We start from the raw sequence: 17,118 nt of genomic DNA, 5'->3' as shown, positions 1-17,118 counted from the left end.
GAGAGCCTGAGTTGTGGACGGAGGCTGTGAATGTGGGCTTGGTGAAGTGGGCTGAGCACGCCAGCAGATGGGTGGGTGATGGGCTTCCGCAGTGTTCCACTGCTGGCTGTCAGTCTGGGAGTGGCGGCGTCCCCTTCTTCCCTCTGCCTCACAGAAGCTGCCTCCTGAAGTTGCCGCCTTCGTCTGAAACTGGGGGGTGCAGGGGTGTAGGGGTAGTGGGCACCTTTGCAGAGGAGGGGCTAGACAGGCAGGCAAAGCTTGATGGGTTTTGTGTTTTGCAGAGCACCCTGGCCTCCTGCGATGCTAAAGGTCACCCTCAGGTCATCCCAGGGTGTTTGCCCAGGCAGCAACCTGTTGCTTATGGCAACTTGCTTCCCTGGCAGTTGTCAAAGCCCCTCCAGGCCCATGCTTGTCTTCATCAAGGCCTCTCTTTCAGAGGCCCCTGAGAGCAGCTCCTGAGGCTGGTGCTGAGGAGCCTAAGGTACAAGATGGGAAAGAAATTGGAGGCCACAGGCTGGACACCTGACTGGAACAAGAGCTATAGCCTGAGCCTCCAGGTGTCCAGCCGAGTTCCCGACCCATCTTCCCTGGGCCGTTTAAATTTACATTCTTCTCTTGCTCCCTGGAGGCATGGCAGGTTTTCTGTTTTCTTCTCCCTACATGGATCCGCATCTTCCTATAGCCACACAGAAGGTGCTGAGTACATGTTTGTTGAATGAATGACTGACCTCTGGACAAGAGATTTTCCTGCTTCCCCACTGATTCCAGCTGATCTCTGGGCTTCTTTCCATGGCTACCGATGGAAGAGCAAAGTTTCTCTTCAAGCAGCCGTGCCTCTGGGCTCTCAGCTATGTCCATCTTTCTCTTCCCCACAAGGAGGATGTCCCATCCCACAACCTCCCTGGGCCCCTGCCTCTGCTGGCTCATACATGTGTGGGCTGGGATTCTGTCCTCCTGTCCTTTTCCTCATCTGCTCCCTATGGTATTGCTCTTTCTTCCATCCCCCCACTCATCTGGGACCCTCCAGCCGCTAAGAGACCCCACAGCAGCCCTAGGCCACTAGGCTTCCAGCCAGCTCTAGCCCAGTGTCTTCCCTTTACTGGGTCCCCACTCTTCTGCATGAGGCGTCCACGCCGGGCACTGTCTTCATTGTGTAATGTCACCCACTCCATCTTAGGGATGCTTGGGGCATGTTTTGAGGGGGGGTGTTTGAGACCTCTCCCTTCTGTCTTCCCCCATCTCACCTCCATGTCTACGGAGAGAGAAGTGATCATGTGGCCACAGAAACAGGGATCAGAAAAGAAATCAAATAACAGGAATTCCATCCTGGACACTGGGGCCTGACGAGGAACTCTTGGACCAGTGCTGGCTGCAATTTGGGGGGTTTGGTTTGGATGGGTAAATATGAGTTTCCAGAACAGGCTATTTGAAATCATGGCTACTCAGAAAATTGAGGCAGTGGTCAGTCTGGCTGTAGACGCAGTACTCTGTGACTGTCAAGACCTTTGTGATTGAGGGTGCCTTGGCTGGGTCCAGGATATACTTCATCGTAAGCCATATATGGAGCCAGCATGAATTACAGGGTACAGGAATTCCTATTCGTCAGTCACTTCCCACATGGGGCTAGGGATTTCATGTGTACACTCATTCCATCTTTTCACATGGCTCTGTGAAGTAGGTTTTGATAGTCCCTTTTTACAGATGAGAGAGCAGAGACTCTGACAAGTTAAATAACTGGCCCAGATTTAGTTGGTAAACAGCAGAGGTGGACTTTGACCTGTTGCTCTCACTGACCCAGAAGCCGTGTTCATGTTACACACTGGTCCCCTCACATTCCAGGTGTCTGTACTTTTTGTGTCACCTTTGAGAAAGGTGGTCTTTTAGTTTCTTTAGCCACACGGTGAGCAGCTTGGACTCTGGGGATACACTAAGCTTGTCGGCTCTCTTCAATCCTGACATCCTGTGATTCACTGCCAGTGTCCCTCCAGGATGGATATTCCAGTCCTTGCAGCTCAGGGTTCTGCACTTCCCATGAGAGACGCATAACAATTAGCACCAAAAGCAAGCTACTGGGGAGGCTGAGGCAGGAGAATCGCTTGAACCTGGGAGATGGAGGTTGCAGTGAGCCGAGATCACGCCATTGCACTCTAGCCTGGGAGACAAAAGTGAAACTCTGTCTCAAAAAAAAAAAAAAAAAAAAGCTAAGCTCTGAGGAGCCCTCAGTCCATCAAGTGAAGGGGCCACTGATTTCGGAAAGTGGGAGAGCTTACCCATTTTCTTCTTCTGGTCTTGTTTGACCACTAAACATGGCATATTTGGATCACAGTAACTTAGCTGAATTTACTATAAAATCACACTTTCTGATGGCTCCTTTGTCTCTTAATTGTACTGAAAGTTCTCATGAGAACCAGCCCTATGAAATGTGCTCGTTGTTTGCTCCAAGACCATTATCAAGTGCACTGTTCATTCCAGCTCTCAACACACCCTGTTGAAATTCCTATGTGAGACAGACCTTTTAGAATTTAATGCCAGGGAAAAATTGCCTCCCCTGAGGAATTTCTATGCTTCCTTCTTTGTGATAAGGAAACCTCTGTGGCATATCACATTTCCCTTTTGCCTTGGATGCCAGGAAGCTCAAAGCCCAATTCGATGCTTAATCACAACTGTGTTAACCCTCACAGCTGGCTGATTTATTTCCTCTTTATTCCCTTGGCCCTGGTTTTTGTATGTCTTTTCTGACTAGCTTCACTGTATAGACCCATTCCAAGTCCTTTTGCCAAGAGGTGGGTATGAAGGCTAGCCCTTTAGAGGGGGAGGTTGCCTCACTGTGTTTTCATCTTCCCCAGGACTACATCGACACAGAGATGCTGCTGTGTGCGGAGAACGTGAACCAAGACAACCTGCTATCCTATGCCCGGGAAGCTGCAGACTTTGCCACCAACTACCAGCTGCCATCCTTAGACTTTGCCATGAACCACTATGGGCAGCCTGACGTGGCCATGTTTGACTTTACCTGCATGTATGCCTCAGAGAACGCGGCCCTGGTGCGGGAGCGGCAGGCGCACCAGCTGCTCGTGGCCCTCGTGGGTGACAGCTTGCTTGAGGTACCGCCTGCGCTCAGAGCCACCACGTTTCTCTACGAGACAGATCCCACATTTGTATTCTGGCAGGCAGTATCTGCTGTTGTGCAGTGGGGAGAGGACAGGCTCTCAGCCAGTCGGCAGGACTCTGCCAAGCCTGTTCCGGCCTCAGAGCCTGACCTGTTGCTGCATTCAGAGGAGCCTGTTTGGACTCAGTGTAGTTAGGAGAGCCTTCTCTTCTATCTCCTGGCTCTTTTGCACTGACTTCTTTGATGAAGTACAAAATCAGGCAGCCCTGGTCTGGGCCACGTGGGCCATCCTTCTCAGAGTGTGTGGACCCTTAGCTGGGCCAAGACTTCTTCCTCATGTGGGTGGCCCTTTGTGGCCTTTGAGATCACACAGGGTACAGGACAGGCATATGGGCCCCAAAGTCTCTTTTCCATTCACAGCTCCCCAGCTGAAAATTCTTCCAGAAAATCTGCAAGGGTGCAAAGACCCTTAGATTAAATGAATGTTTTTAGAAAGGAGAAAGTTTTCTCTTTAGCGTAAGCACTGATTATGTATTTATTCCAAGTTAAGAGTCAAATTCCAAACCATGCTTTGGGTGCTCATGGAGCAGATTAGTCAACACTTAGCTTGGTTGACTTAGTCCTTGGGCACCATTGTGCATGGACTCGAACCTAAGATCCTTGGTTGAGCCCTCAGTACCCATCCTGCTGCTGGCCCAGACTGCTTTCCGAGCTTGGTTTCTCCCTACTTTCCTCGCATGCTCCATGTTACACCCAGAACAGATGGCTGTTCTTCCATCAGGCACCAGCATTTTCCAACCACCATGCCTTAGCCCACACCATTCCCAAGTAGATCAGGATCAGAATCCCATCCATTTGTTAAAATCAGCTTAATGCAACTCTTAAGAAGCTTATTCTGATTTCCATCTCCCTCTCCCAGGGTGGGAATTTGTCTCGCCTTTTCTGAGTCCTAAAGCAGTTTTGCGATGACTGCATCATAGCACCCTTTACGTTTGACTTTCAGCTACAGTTATTTGACCTTGTGGTGAATTCTCACAGGTAGCAGCATCCCTGCCCTGTCACCTCTCTGTCCCTCCAGCGCCCTGCACAGGCCTGGCAATCAGTGTGTGCTGGGTACAATGAGATCATAGACTGGGAGTCATCAGAATCAACTGGAATTTTGCACATTTTCTTTTGCAGCCATTTTGGCCCATGGGTACAGGCTGTGCCCGCGGCTTCCTGGCAGCCTTTGACACGGCATGGATGGTGAAGAACTGGAACCAGGGCACCCCTCCACTGGAGCTGCTGGCTGAAAGGTGAGCTTTGACAGCAGGGCTGCTAACGGGGGGCAGAGCCACTCAGGCAGGAAAGGGGGCAAGATCACCCCTCAGGTGACTGCTGGATATACCTGGAGCCTCTGCCTCCTCCATTCTGCCTTCCCATGTGTGGTCTGATCTGATCATCAGCATCCCCAGGATGCTTTCTCCATCATGATCTGACTCTTACAGTGACTTGCTCTGGGGGCCAAGACCTTGGGCCATAGATGACAAAGAGAAATCTTCATCTGGGTTGGCCCTGCAGCTGGCACTCCCCAGCATTGCTCATTCACCCAAGAGCCAGAGAGGTTTATTTAAGGGAATCTTCCAGGGCAGTACTGAGTCCCCTGTCCTGGATGGGGGTTGGATTCTCTGGCTTTCCAGGCCTCTCCCACTGCTGAGATCCTGGGCTTCCTCCCAGACCCCTGCTGCTGGCCACGTGGCTGTGACAGCTGGTGGACGGGGGGAGGTCAGGGCTGCCAGGCGGAGGCAGGCCTCTGACAGTCTTGGGTGTGGAAGCCTGTGGTCGTGGGGAGCAGGCCGCAGGAGGCAGTGTGGCTGAGCACGGTTATGGCAAAACCACAGGCCACCATGCTGCCAGCCCTGCGTCCTTCCCCTCTGCTTGGGTGGGGGAGTCCAACATTCCTGTCACCCAGGTGCCCCTTTCCTCTCAGCTCCTTTGACCTTCTCCCCACTTTGCAGATCTCAAGAACCAGTAGTGTCAGGTATTTCAGGGAAGGGTTAGACAAACATGTCCAGGAAGCCCTTCAACCAGAGGAAGGGGGAAGTAGGGGAAGATGGGGACAAGGCCTGAGGTGGCAAAAGTGATCCCTGACCTCCAGACTCCGCCTCCCTCCAGGGAAAGTCTCTATCGGCTGTTACCTCAGACAACCCCAGAGAACATCAACAAGAACTTTGAGCAGTACACGTTGGACCCAGGGACGCGGTACCCAAACCTCAACTCCCACTGTGTTAGGCCCCATCAGGCAAGTCCATTCCTGGGGCCCTGTCTGAATCACTGTGCACTGAACAGTGGGAAGAGGCGGTGGGGAGGGGTCACATTAAATTTTGGTCCATTCCTGGGACTGAGGCCAACAAGGCCTGCTGGCCTAATGGTGGGACCAGTTCTTCTCCCCACTAGAGTTAGCATTCTTTCTAGCCCACAGGACAGAACTAGAACACATATCGGAGGAGTTTTATATATATATAATATTATATATAATTATATATATATATACGTATATGTGCATGTATTTACATATATTGTCACTATGCATATGCATTGCTGATCTTACCTGTCTCAAATAATTTACTTGGCCAAACATGCTCTCTGCATACCACGCATGGTCCTAGGGTCCATTTCTTCTTCCACTGATTTAAAGCCACCAAACTCTCAACCTCTTTGGTCAATAGAACAGAAAATTGTGTGAATTTTTAAAATTAGCTAATTACATACACACAAATTAGCTACACACATTCCCACTTAGTTTGCCTGCATCTGGGTGGAGATTGAGGCCCATTGCTCTATGACTCAAGTTGCCTGGGTTCCCTGGCAGAAGGTCATGCCTCCTAGCAATAGAGGAAAATGGTGGCAGGCACTGAATTGGGGGTAGGTCGAGTTTAGGGGCCCTGAGACTAGGATTTGGGGGAAAACTGGTGGGCAAGCATGTTGTCTCTCTTGCTCACAGGTGAAGCATTTGTACATCACCAAGGAGCTGGAGCACTACCCTCTCGAGAGACTGGGCTCAGTGAGGAGATCTGTCAACCTCTCCAGGAGGGGTAAGTGGCCTTCCTGGGACCCTGGTGGGTGTCTGGGAAGGGCTTTGAGGGGAGGAGACCTGCTCAGTGGCCATGGTGACACAGGCTCTGCAACCAGCCTGGCTCTGCCCCTTTATCTGTGAGACCATGGGCAGGCACCTCTCCTCTTTGTACTCCAGTTTCCTCCTCTGTAAGACCAAGAGAACCCCTGCCCAGAGCATCACTGTGAGGATGAAAGGAGCTAGTATGTGTCGAGAGCTTCGCACAGTAAACATGAACTGGGGGATTATTTCACTGGGACTTGTTCTTGTTTTCCTCTTGTTTCCAGCATGGGGACCTTGTCCCCTTAAGTAGAAATGAGGTTAATGCACTTCACCCTTTTCCTGGTCATCCTGGGCCTAGCAGTGCGCTGGACACAGGGCCGGTACTCAACACAGGGAGATGGGATGGTTAAATGAGGAACTCCCAGCACTCAGCTTGCTCAGGATGCTCTCCTGCTTAGAGACCTCTTTGGCTACCTGTGCCTATCCAGACTTTGCCTCCTCTCCTTCCTTAGGCAAACTCAGCTGTACTCCTTCTTCCCCTCCACACACCATGACGTGCCCCACTGCTGTAATAAACCACTTACTATAATCAACCATTTCACTGTTACACAAACATAGCAAGTTTTTCTAGATTCTTTGCCACCGCACAGTCCTTTCTGTCTTCTTGGAATGACTTCTTCCATCTGATAAGTTCCTAGATGCTCGTAAAGAACAAGCTCAAACGTACCTCCCCATTACACTTTTCTCTGGAGAATTCCCCTCCCAGAGCAGACTCAGGCAAACCTGCTAATGTGCTCCCACAGTGCCTGTTTCTGCCTCCATTGCAGCACTGTGTCATCGTCACCCCCTCTGTGACTGTCTTCCCCACTAGATGAGCATTTTGTTGGCAGGGCCTAAACATAGTAGGTCTTAGGGACTCTGCTGGAAGAGAACATGCTTCCCCTTCCCTCCCGCCACACTCTTGACCAGGCCCCCAAGCAGCAGTCCTCAGGGAGCTGTACCCATGCCAATGGCCCCCTGCCCTGCTCCCTTGCCTTGGGGCTGCTCCTCCTGGTCCCCAGCCATGGTGGCAATGAGAGGGGATCGCCAGGGCAGACTGTGTGAGATTCCTGCAGAGCCTCACTGCCTGTGCTCTCCTTCTTGCAGAGTCAGATATCCGGCCCAGCAAGCTCCTAACCTGGTGCCAGCAGCAGACAGAGGGCTACCAGCATGTCAATGTCACCGACCTGACCACATCCTGGCGCAGTGGCTTGGCCCTGTGTGCCATCATCCACCGCTTCCGGCCTGAGCTCATGTGAGTCGGGGGCCCAGGCTGGCCCCTGGAGACAAGGGATGCCAAGGCTGTTCTGCATGCAGAATCTTCATTACTTGGTTCAATATTTCTCTTTCTGTGTTTCGATTTGAGATTTTTCTTAACATTTATTCTTTTCCCTTTGCACTGATTACTCTGTCAGCAGTGCGTTTGATCTGCGTTCCTAATATGTGAGGATAAAAATTGGTTCAGGCTTAGTGATGATATTCTTGACACCTCACCCCCCGCTACCCTTCCCCCCCGACCCCCATCACCACACTCTTTGGAAATTTGAGCATTCATACTCATAGGTATGGGCCAGACCTAATTCCAGGGACTAGTTTGAGGGTTTTATAGAATTAGGTTTGAGACCCAGATTCATAAGCTGTGTGTCCTTGGGCAAGCCACTTACCTTCTCTGAGCTTTAGATTCTTCATCTACAAATTAGAAAGAGCAGCAGGGTCATTGGGGAGATCAGGTGATGTTTGAGGAAACACTGTGATGCTAAAGCATGATGCATCTGTATTTAAATCAGCAGCAGCAGAACTTCACAGCCAGGTGCAAATCACAAAAAAGACAGACAGCAAACCTACCCAAGGGCTAGCAATTGGTACCTTAGGAAGCGAGGTGACCTTAAGAGGATGGACTCTCCTTTTTTTTTTTTTTTTTTTGAGACGGAGTCTCTCACTCTGTTGCCTAGGCTGGAGTGCAGTGATGCAATCTCAGCTCACGGCAACCTCCACCTCCGAGGTTCAAGCAATTCTCCTGCCTCAGTCTCCCGAGTAGCTGGGATTACACCACACCCAGCTAATTTTTGTATTTTTAGCAGAGACAGGGTTTTGCCATGTTGGCCAGCCTGGTCTCGAACTACTGAGCTCAAGTGATCCACCCGCCTCTGCCTCCCAAACTTCTGGGATTATAGGCATGAGCCACTGTGCCTGGTCTCCCTTTTTACTTTATATGCTATATAATTTGATGTTTTTTACAAGATGCCCATTTTACTTTTGTAATTTAAAAAAGGTGATATATTTAAAAGTAAAATAGGTCATAAATGTTCCCAAGAGGTTTAAATCATCTTCTGATGGCTTTAGCCCAGACAGCAATAATGTCATCATGGCCCGAGTCTGATTTTGTCCCTTCCTGACCAGTGGGGTGGTGGGGTGAGAACTGGGGACAGGGGCTGGGGTCACTGTTCCCCCCCTGTACCCTGCCAACACCTGGCAGAGTGTTACCCTCAGTGCTCCTTACCACCTGAAGGTGCTCAGCTCGCTGCACCTCTGCCTCCTCTCCCTGAATTTCTCTACTTTGTTTTGATTCTCTAGCAACTTTGACTCTTTGAATGAAGACGATGCTGTGGAGAACAACCAGCTCGCATTTGATGTGGCAGAGCGAGAGTTTGGGATCCCTCCAGTGACCACGGGCAAAGAGATGGCGTCTGCCCAGAAGCCTGACGAGCTCAGCATGGTCATGTACCTCTCCAAGTTCTATGAGCTCTTTCGGGGCACCCCACTGAGGCCCGTGGGTAAGCACCTGGACAGAGATTTTGCTTGGCCCTTTGGACCATCTCTGTCCTTGTCACTGAGTCTAACTGCTCCTAACACTGGTATGGTCTGTTCTGGGACTGCCCAGTGTGTTCCCCTTGACTGTGAGGCCAAACAGGGGTGACTCCACTCACCCAGCCTGTGCATGTAAGTGGATCTGTATGTCATTTACATCTTGAGTTTGGGGGGACGGAGTCTAACTCTGTCACCCAGGCTGGAGTGCAATGGCACAATCTCGGCTCACTGCAAGCTCCGCCTCCCGGGTTCAAGCCATTCTCCTGCCTCAGCCTCCTGAGTAGCTGGGACTAAAGGTACCCACCACCACGCCCAGCTAATTTTTTTGTATTTTTAGTAGAGATGAGGTTTCACCGTGTTTGCCAGGATGGTCTCGATTTCCTGACCTCATGATCCATCCATCTCGGCCTCCCAAAGTGCTGGGATTATAGGCGTGAGCCACCGCGCCCGGCCAACACCTCCTTGTTATAGCCATACTTCCTGGAGCCTGGTTCCAAATCACAGTTGCACTTTTATTTCCCTACAGATTCTTGGCGCAAAAACTATGGAGAAAATGCTGACCTCAGCTTGGCCAAATCATCCATTTCTAATAACTATCTCAACCTCACATTTCCAAGGAAGAGGACTCCACGAGTAAGTTTTGGCCTGGTTTTTGTTTTATTTCCCATTGCACATGGATGGGGTATGAGGAATGGAGATTGTCACATTCTCAGACTGTTGAGGCTAGTAAGTTACATGGATCAGGCGCTCCCGGAAAACGCTAGTAAAACTTGGATTAGTTATGAGTGCTTTTGGAAGTTCTTCCTGGCACTGTGTAGCTAGTTTCAATGACTTCAAAGTGGTTATAGGAAGGACATGGTAGCGAGCTAATAGGACATATTGGTGAATGCTTTCAGAAGTAAATCAGATCAGCTCTGCTTCCTGAGGAATGGGGATGAAATGATTTCTCACTGTGCTGAGCAGTTTAGAACTTGATGGCCATCAGTTTAGTGGCAGAAGTGCATGGTGGTGATGCTCCATTTACACATTTGTTCCATTAATTTGTATTTATTCATTCATTCAACAAATATATATTGAGCTCTCCTATAGGTCAACTTTAGGGCTATAGTTTTCGTTTCTGATGAGGGGAGCAAATATACGGAAGTGAACAATACATGGACCTTGCCTTTGAGGAGCTCAGAGCCTAATAAAGAGGTTCCCAAATGTTCTCAACTTATAGCACCCTTAGTGTCTCCGTAACTTTTTTCATGGTGCCCCTATACCAAAAGAAATACCTAACAGTTTCATTTATTAAGTAGTTAAGACCAAATAACTTAATAGGAGCATTTTTCAAGGTGTCTGACAGACATGATAGTGTTTTCCTAGAAAATTAAAAATATTCTGTGGCACCTCTGTGAGTTCACATGGTGCCAAGGGACATAGTTTGGGCATCACATACCTAAGGAGCAGTGACAGTTTCGTGTGGATGCTAACATCTCCGTGGGAGGCATGATGCCAGTTCTCTTGCTTAATGTGCCCACTTTACAGATAAAAATGGAGGCCTGTGGGCGTAGTGGCTCATGCCTGTAATCCCCACACTTTGGGAGGCCAAGGCGGGCAGATCACCTGAGGTCAGGAGTTTGAGACCAGCCTGGCCAATATGGTGAAATCCCGTATCTACTAAAATTACAAAAAATTAGCCAGGCATGGTGGCAGGCACCTGTAATCCCAGCTGCTTGGGAGGCTGAGGCAGGAGAATCACTTGAACCCAGGAGGCAGAGGTTGCAGTGAGCTGAGATTGCACCATTGTACTCCTGCCTGGGCAAGAAGAGCGAAACTCCACCTTAAAAAAAAAAAAAAATGGCGGGCTAGAGAGGCTGGGTGCTTCGGCCTGGTCACCTGCTACTCTGTTGTACTTCATTGCTTTGCCCCTACCCCATGCTTTCTTCACACTAATTAGTCCGCTCATTAAAAGGCATTTGTTGTGTGTCTAGTTATAGGACATACAGAAGTGATGTGAGTCTTGACCTTGGAGTCCAGTTGGGAAGATAGGGAGCAAACTGAAAACCAAGGGTCCGAACCTTGGGGAACAATGGAGTTTGAGGGGCTGGCAGAGGCAGAGCAGCCAAGAAAGAAGATGGGAAGGGGAAGGGACAGTTGGAAAGGCAGGGAGGGAGTTGGGAAGCCCAGGGAGGAGAGCACTTCTACGGGATGGGCCCTGGAGACTGTGCCAGGCAACAGGGAAGCCAGCCAGGGTGAGGGCTGAGGACAGGCTATGAGATGTGGATGCATTGGGGCAGATGGCAAATGTCAGAGTTCTAAGACTAGAGTGGGGAGCTCCTGGGGTGGTCAGTGGGAGCAGACAAGAGAAGATGGGTGGAGGAGAATAGGACCAGAGTGAAGGCACTGGAGGGAGCAGGGGTGGCTTGGGGTGGGGGCAGTTGTAAGTACCTGTCCAGAGCTTGCCTGCCCTCCCCAGGATGGCAGGGTGCCCTCCACCAACAAGACAGTGGGCTGGAGGCCTCTGCAAGTTTCTGAGTCTCTCTAGGTGGCCAATAGTCTCTTTAGCTTGGCCAAGGCAGCCATATCCAGTCAGCCCCTCTGCCCAGGGTGGGGTGGGGCTGCCTAGCCTCTTTCTTTCCTTGGGCTGTGTGAGCAGTGGTCACTTTTTCCACTGAGGCCTGAACTCCCTGCTCCCTGGGATGCTGCAACAGCTGTTTTGCCAACTCCAGGAGCAGGATACTTCATGCTTCTGTGGCTCCCTAGCTCTAGGAAGGAATGGGCTAGCAAGGCCTTAGCTGGGCAAGGAAGATGGCAACAAAGCAGTTAAAATGATGAGCTGCACCCAGCCACTCTCCGCCTCTGAGCTGGCCCCACCTAGAGGCTCTGCGTGAGGGCTGCATTGCCCACCGTGTTCCCACTGAGCAAATGGGGCTCTCTTCTGGATGCCAGTGGGCAGCTTGTTCTACCTCCAGCCCAAGGACCCTGTCTTGGGCTGTTTGGCCCCAGGCAAGCCAGTCAGTGTTTCTGGAAGCTCTCTGAGCCAGACATTTACTGCCTTTCTCCATTCACTGTGTCTCTCCCACTTGGCCCACAGAGGGAACTGGAGAGGGATGTTTCAACCTTTCACTCACCACACCTCTGTTTACAGAGTGACAGAATTGAAACAGCCTGGCCAGCACTGGCTTGGGACCTGGGGATGGTTAAAAGTCAGGAATCAGCAAGGCTGGCCAGGCCTTCCAAGGGCTGAGGGCCTTACTCCACTTCCCTCTGGCTCTGCTAAAAATGCTTATGGTGGAGGGCTCTGCCCAGCCCAATTCTGGCCCCTTTTGAATCCTGTTCAGTCTTCTTCAGGGTGTGTCCCTTGGCTACCCATTTTGAGAGGAGTCAAGGCCCATAGATCTGTTCTCTCCCACAGCCTCATTTAATCTTTGCACTCTGCCCCATTTTTGGATAGGTAGAGATGTGGCCATTGAGCGAAGTGCCTGGCATGGCATTACTTGTTCTCAGAGCGATGGAGCATTTCCTCTGGGTGGGTTGGGTGGTTTCATAAGGCTACTGGGTCACTACACTGTGCCTTTGGCCATCACTGAAATACCTCTGCATTCTGTCTACCATTCAATGCCAGCACCGTGATCAGGGCCACATAGAAAGTACCTTCTTCCTTCGTCCCATCCTACCAGATACCTTGTTGTATCTGAACGATTTTTTGATTTCGGAATCTAATGGCAATGCTCTTTGGCCTCAACATTTCCCACTAGCAAAGAACGCTGAATCCACCCTGGTCTGGTCCTGCACAGCCACAGGGGATGTCTGCACGTAAGACTCTGAAATCCATGCAGACTTCCACGTCTGTACATAGGGGCTCCCTCACATTTACACCAAGATATCAGTACAACAAAACACGCAGCCCTCAATGACCTTGCTCATCAGCCCTTCTGGAGTGGAGATGCAGGGCAGGCACGCTTGCACGAGTCTGTACAATAGCCCTCCCCGCAAATACAGACAATATCTGTACATGTAGGTGCATCTGTGTTTGACCTTCCTCCCTGCCCCTCCCTAACTTTCTCTCCATCTTCCAGAGGAATATCTTGATATGGGAACTGAGCTGTGAGTGCACATTTGTTTATAATGTGGCATCTTTATCTGAAGAGGATACACTGGTTCTCTGCTGAGTCAGGCTTAAGAACCTCCCTCCTGATTTTCACTGACAATGTTAAATTCTTCTTTTCCCCCAATCTTATCTTCCTGATAGCATGCAATCCAAGCAAGATGTATCAACTTCAAGCAAAATGAAAGGCTTTTTTCTCCATCAAGGATCTTGTTTACTTTTAGAGAGAGTAACTTTTCCGTCCCACCGTGAGTGGTAACCCATTGGGTTGATTCGTTCTGAAAACTGGGCAGACCACGCCTGGAAAAAGGAGAACTTGGGGACTATATTTTCCCTTAAAAGGCCCTTGGTCTGCTTCTGCAGATCTGTCTGTGGTCCTGGTGAGCACCTAAAAGCCTCATAGCAAGGGGCAGTTCCTGGGGGCTCCAGGGCTCTTATCATCATGCATGCAGGTGACACCTGAACATATAACCATGGCGTCTATCTTTCCTGTGTGCATGGCACACACACAGACATACACCTTCAGACTCACAATACCTACCAGTACTCTCCTAGACCTACCATACATGGTGACACCTGTACTTATGGCCACTATGGTCATTACTATACACATATGCAGAGCACTACTTTTTGTCCCATCCTGAGCCCACTCCTTGGGGGATAAAACAAAAGTTGTCACTTGTCCCTGGAGAGCTCATCCCAGAAGCCAGATGGGTGGCCCCAGGTTTGATCCTGCTCAACCAGCTTCTCCTCCTCCTCCAGCACTGGTCCCTGACAGAGTGGTATTCACAAAATGTGACGGACACTTTTGTCAGTGTCCGGTCTAAGTGGTCCAGGTTCCCCTCCCCAGCCTTCCTCTTCCTGAGCCACCTGCGCAGACACTTTCTGAAGAGCCGGGTGACATTATGTGCGAAGGTGCCTCTTCCTTCCATCCACTCATTCGACAACCATTTCTCGAGTGCCTATTTTATGTGGCGTTCTCCTCAGTACTGGGGCTGCAGCAGTGAACGAAACAAGCAAGGACCCTGCCTTATGAACTCCTCTCAGCTCACTTCCCCGACTTCTCTCACAGAACCACACACCCAGCAGCCAAAGCTCCCCACTAGATTTCCAAGACTTCTCATTGCAGAGGTTTAAAGAAGCCTTGGGGGAGTTAAGGGTGCCACTTTCCAAGGCCAGGGCAGCACAGGGCCCTGGAGTACCCGTCCAGGCGCCCGCAGGTCATGGCTGAAGCTGTTCTCTCTCCTTTCCTCTGTGCAGTCTCAGTCCAGGATTCAGAGCTGATTTACAGATTGGCAATGCAGTTAGAAGTCAAGCAGACAAACACAGATTTACATCTGCTGGGGATTTGGCAAATGTTCTAGCCTCTCAGAAAGCTCCTTTGCTTGTCTGAAAAATGAGGGTAACAACATGTACATCATAATATTGCAGCAAAGATGAGGCGAGCAAATGTGTGCGGCAGGTCTGAGCACTGTGTCTGGCAGGTGGAAGGTGCTCAGTAAATGATAGTTCTCTTCCTTTAGAAATGATGATTAAATGAAGACACTTATTTTCTCAAAAGATGCGTAAAGCGATCTGGCTTGAACACTTGGTTCTGTACTGCAACCACAATCAATAGAGCCCTTTACAGCATACAAAACACTTTCATGTACATCCCATTTGCTCTTGTCACCTTTGGAGGAAGGCTGGGAACACATTTTCATGCCAATGTTTAGATGGGGAAACTTGGACTTGGGGAGATTACATTTTGATAAGTCATGCAGGTGGTAGATGTCAAAGCCAGAAGTAGAATTCAGATATTTAAAATTCTGTTACTTTGCCAAGCATGGTATCTCATGTCTGTAATCCTAGCACTTTGGGAGGCCGAGGTGGGCGAATTGCTTGAGGCCAGGAGTTCAAGACCAGCCTGGCCAACAAAGTGAAACCCTGTCTCTACTAAAAATACAAAAATTAACCTGCGTGGTGGTGCACACCAGTAGTCCCAGCTTCTTGGGAGGCTGAAGCACGAGAATCACTTAAATCCGGGAGGCAGAGGTTGCAGTGAACCAAGATCACACCACTGCACTCCAGCCTGGGCAACACAGCAAGACCCTGTCCCCAAAAAGAGAATAAATAAAACAAAATTCTGTTACTAACACTAGCCTCACCAATAGTGTCTAATACTTGTACAGTAGTACCCTCCTTATCTGCAGTTTTGCTTTCCAAGGTTTCAGTGACCTGTGTTCACCCATGGTCCAAAAATATTAAAAGAGAAATTCCAGAAACAATTCACAGTTTTAGATTGCACACCATTCTGAGTAGCATGATGAAATCTCACAGCATCCCACTCCATCATGCCTGGAATGTGAATCATCCCTTTGTCCAGCATATCCATGGTGCACTCGCTACCCACCCATTAGTCACCTTAGCTGTCTCAGTCACTAGATCAAAAAAACAGCATATCTAGGGTTTGGCAGTATCCACGGTTTCTCGCTTCCACTGGGGGCCTTGGAATGTATCTGCCATGGATGAGGGGAGACTACTGTCTAGCACTTTATAGTTTAAGAAGTGTTTTGTATCTGTGATTTCGTTACTCTCACAACAGCTTATGAACTAAACAATAGAAGATCCCTTCTTATAGTTAAGGAAACTGAAGTCAAAGTAGTTGGATGGTTTTCCTGAGATCACACAGCTGGGAAATAATTAGTACCAATACTCAAATCCATGATTCCTTGAAGAAAGAGCTCTCTTGCTGATATCACTGGCCATCTTCCCAACTATCACAGCTGCTGCCCCAATCAACAAAACCATAGCCTGCAATGGCCAACCTCTCCTCCTATGATCCATATCTAAATTATTCCTGGGCTAGGCTATACCAGCTAACTAAATATAAAGTGTATTTGCTTTGAGCTAAAATCACATTAACTCGGGCAGTATGGAAACATGGTTATCTTGTGCTGATCAAATAAATGTTCAGATTGGCAGATCTACATCTTTGATTTTTTTATAGGAAAACCAATTAGTTTAATAAATGCCTTTTGGTATATAGACTCTTTCAAATCATTGGGAAATCATGATAAGAAAGTGTTCTTAGGGCGGAAGAGCTGGAAACCTCAATGGGAAAAGAATGTAAGTTATTTATTCTCATGTTCTCTTTGGGCACAATAAGTATTTTCTTTCTTCTTGTACTTTCAATTCTTTGTAGAGTGAAACAGGGTCTGAGGAAAAGGGAGCACTGAAGCAATTATGGTTCACAAATATAGATATACAGATAAGAAAAAATTAGATAAATCTCTAGGTTCGAATGTTCTTAGCCTTGCTCTTAGTCAGTGCTTCAGTGTTAAATTCATAAGGAAAAGTAGAAACCATTCGGGTATGTGTGTTGCTAACTTTTCCATAGACTACATTTGGTTGTCCCATGGGTCAGGGTGGGTCAGAGAGGCTGAGGTTGTCCCCGTCCATGTCATTTATTCCCCCTGAAGGATTTGGAGTCTTCTTAGGAGCTGCTGGCTGGGCACGGCCTTCCCAGGAATGCCCTTCATAAGCCCATGGCTAATATGGCTGTCTTCAATCTATCTAGGCTCCAGTGGAACAGTCCCCCTTGTTGAGAACAAAAGAGAGTAAAATGTTTTGCTCTTTGGAGGAAAAGCCAAATCCTCATTTAAGGTAGAAACCAAAAAAAAAAAAAAAAAAAAAAAAAAAACAACCCTAAGATTATGCATGAAGCATTCTTGTTGGGTAGGACATTCTGTACTTTCACAGGCCCCAGGTTTGGGCTGGCCAGAGCAGCATTCCCAGGCTGTGGAGCTGGGGGTCCAGACAGCCTGTTCCTCTAAGACCCAACATTGTTGCAAATAAGGTCTTCTGTTTCTCTTGGTGTTTGCCCAAGCTTTTGGCTTAAAATCATTTCTGTTCACAGAATAATGCTTTATTAGAAGCTGAGGAAAATGTTCAAGAGAAGGCAGGGCCCTTTGATGTGTTGTTTTGTGCTGCCTG

At 49.1% G+C, this 17,118-nt stretch overlaps 1 protein-coding gene across 13 annotated transcripts in view; it reads left to right on the top strand.

The window, feature by feature from the left end:
* Window positions 1-17,118, top strand: part of MICAL2 (microtubule associated monooxygenase, calponin and LIM domain containing 2) — a 249,879-nt gene that overhangs the window by 105,952 nt on the left and 126,809 nt on the right. For all 13 annotated transcript variants that reach the window (XM_017881588.1, XM_017881586.1, XM_017881587.1 and 10 more), the window contains exons 9-15: window positions 2,847-3,104; window positions 4,289-4,404; window positions 5,264-5,390; window positions 6,093-6,183; window positions 7,353-7,500; window positions 8,820-9,019; window positions 9,580-9,686. In XM_017881588.1, the coding sequence (XP_017737077.1) occupies window positions 2,847-3,104; window positions 4,289-4,404; window positions 5,264-5,390; window positions 6,093-6,183; window positions 7,353-7,500; window positions 8,820-9,019; window positions 9,580-9,686 (1,047 nt within the window). The remainder of the gene's footprint in view (window positions 1-2,846; window positions 3,105-4,288; window positions 4,405-5,263; window positions 5,391-6,092; window positions 6,184-7,352; window positions 7,501-8,819; window positions 9,020-9,579; window positions 9,687-17,118) is intronic.

Source organism: Rhinopithecus bieti, unplaced genomic scaffold (genome assembly GCF_001698545.2).
Source record: "Rhinopithecus bieti isolate Rb0 unplaced genomic scaffold, ASM169854v2 scaffold_11944, whole genome shotgun sequence".
Lineage (NCBI taxonomy): Eukaryota > Metazoa > Chordata > Mammalia > Primates > Cercopithecidae > Rhinopithecus > Rhinopithecus bieti.
This window is presented reverse-complemented; position numbering and strand designations above follow the sequence as displayed.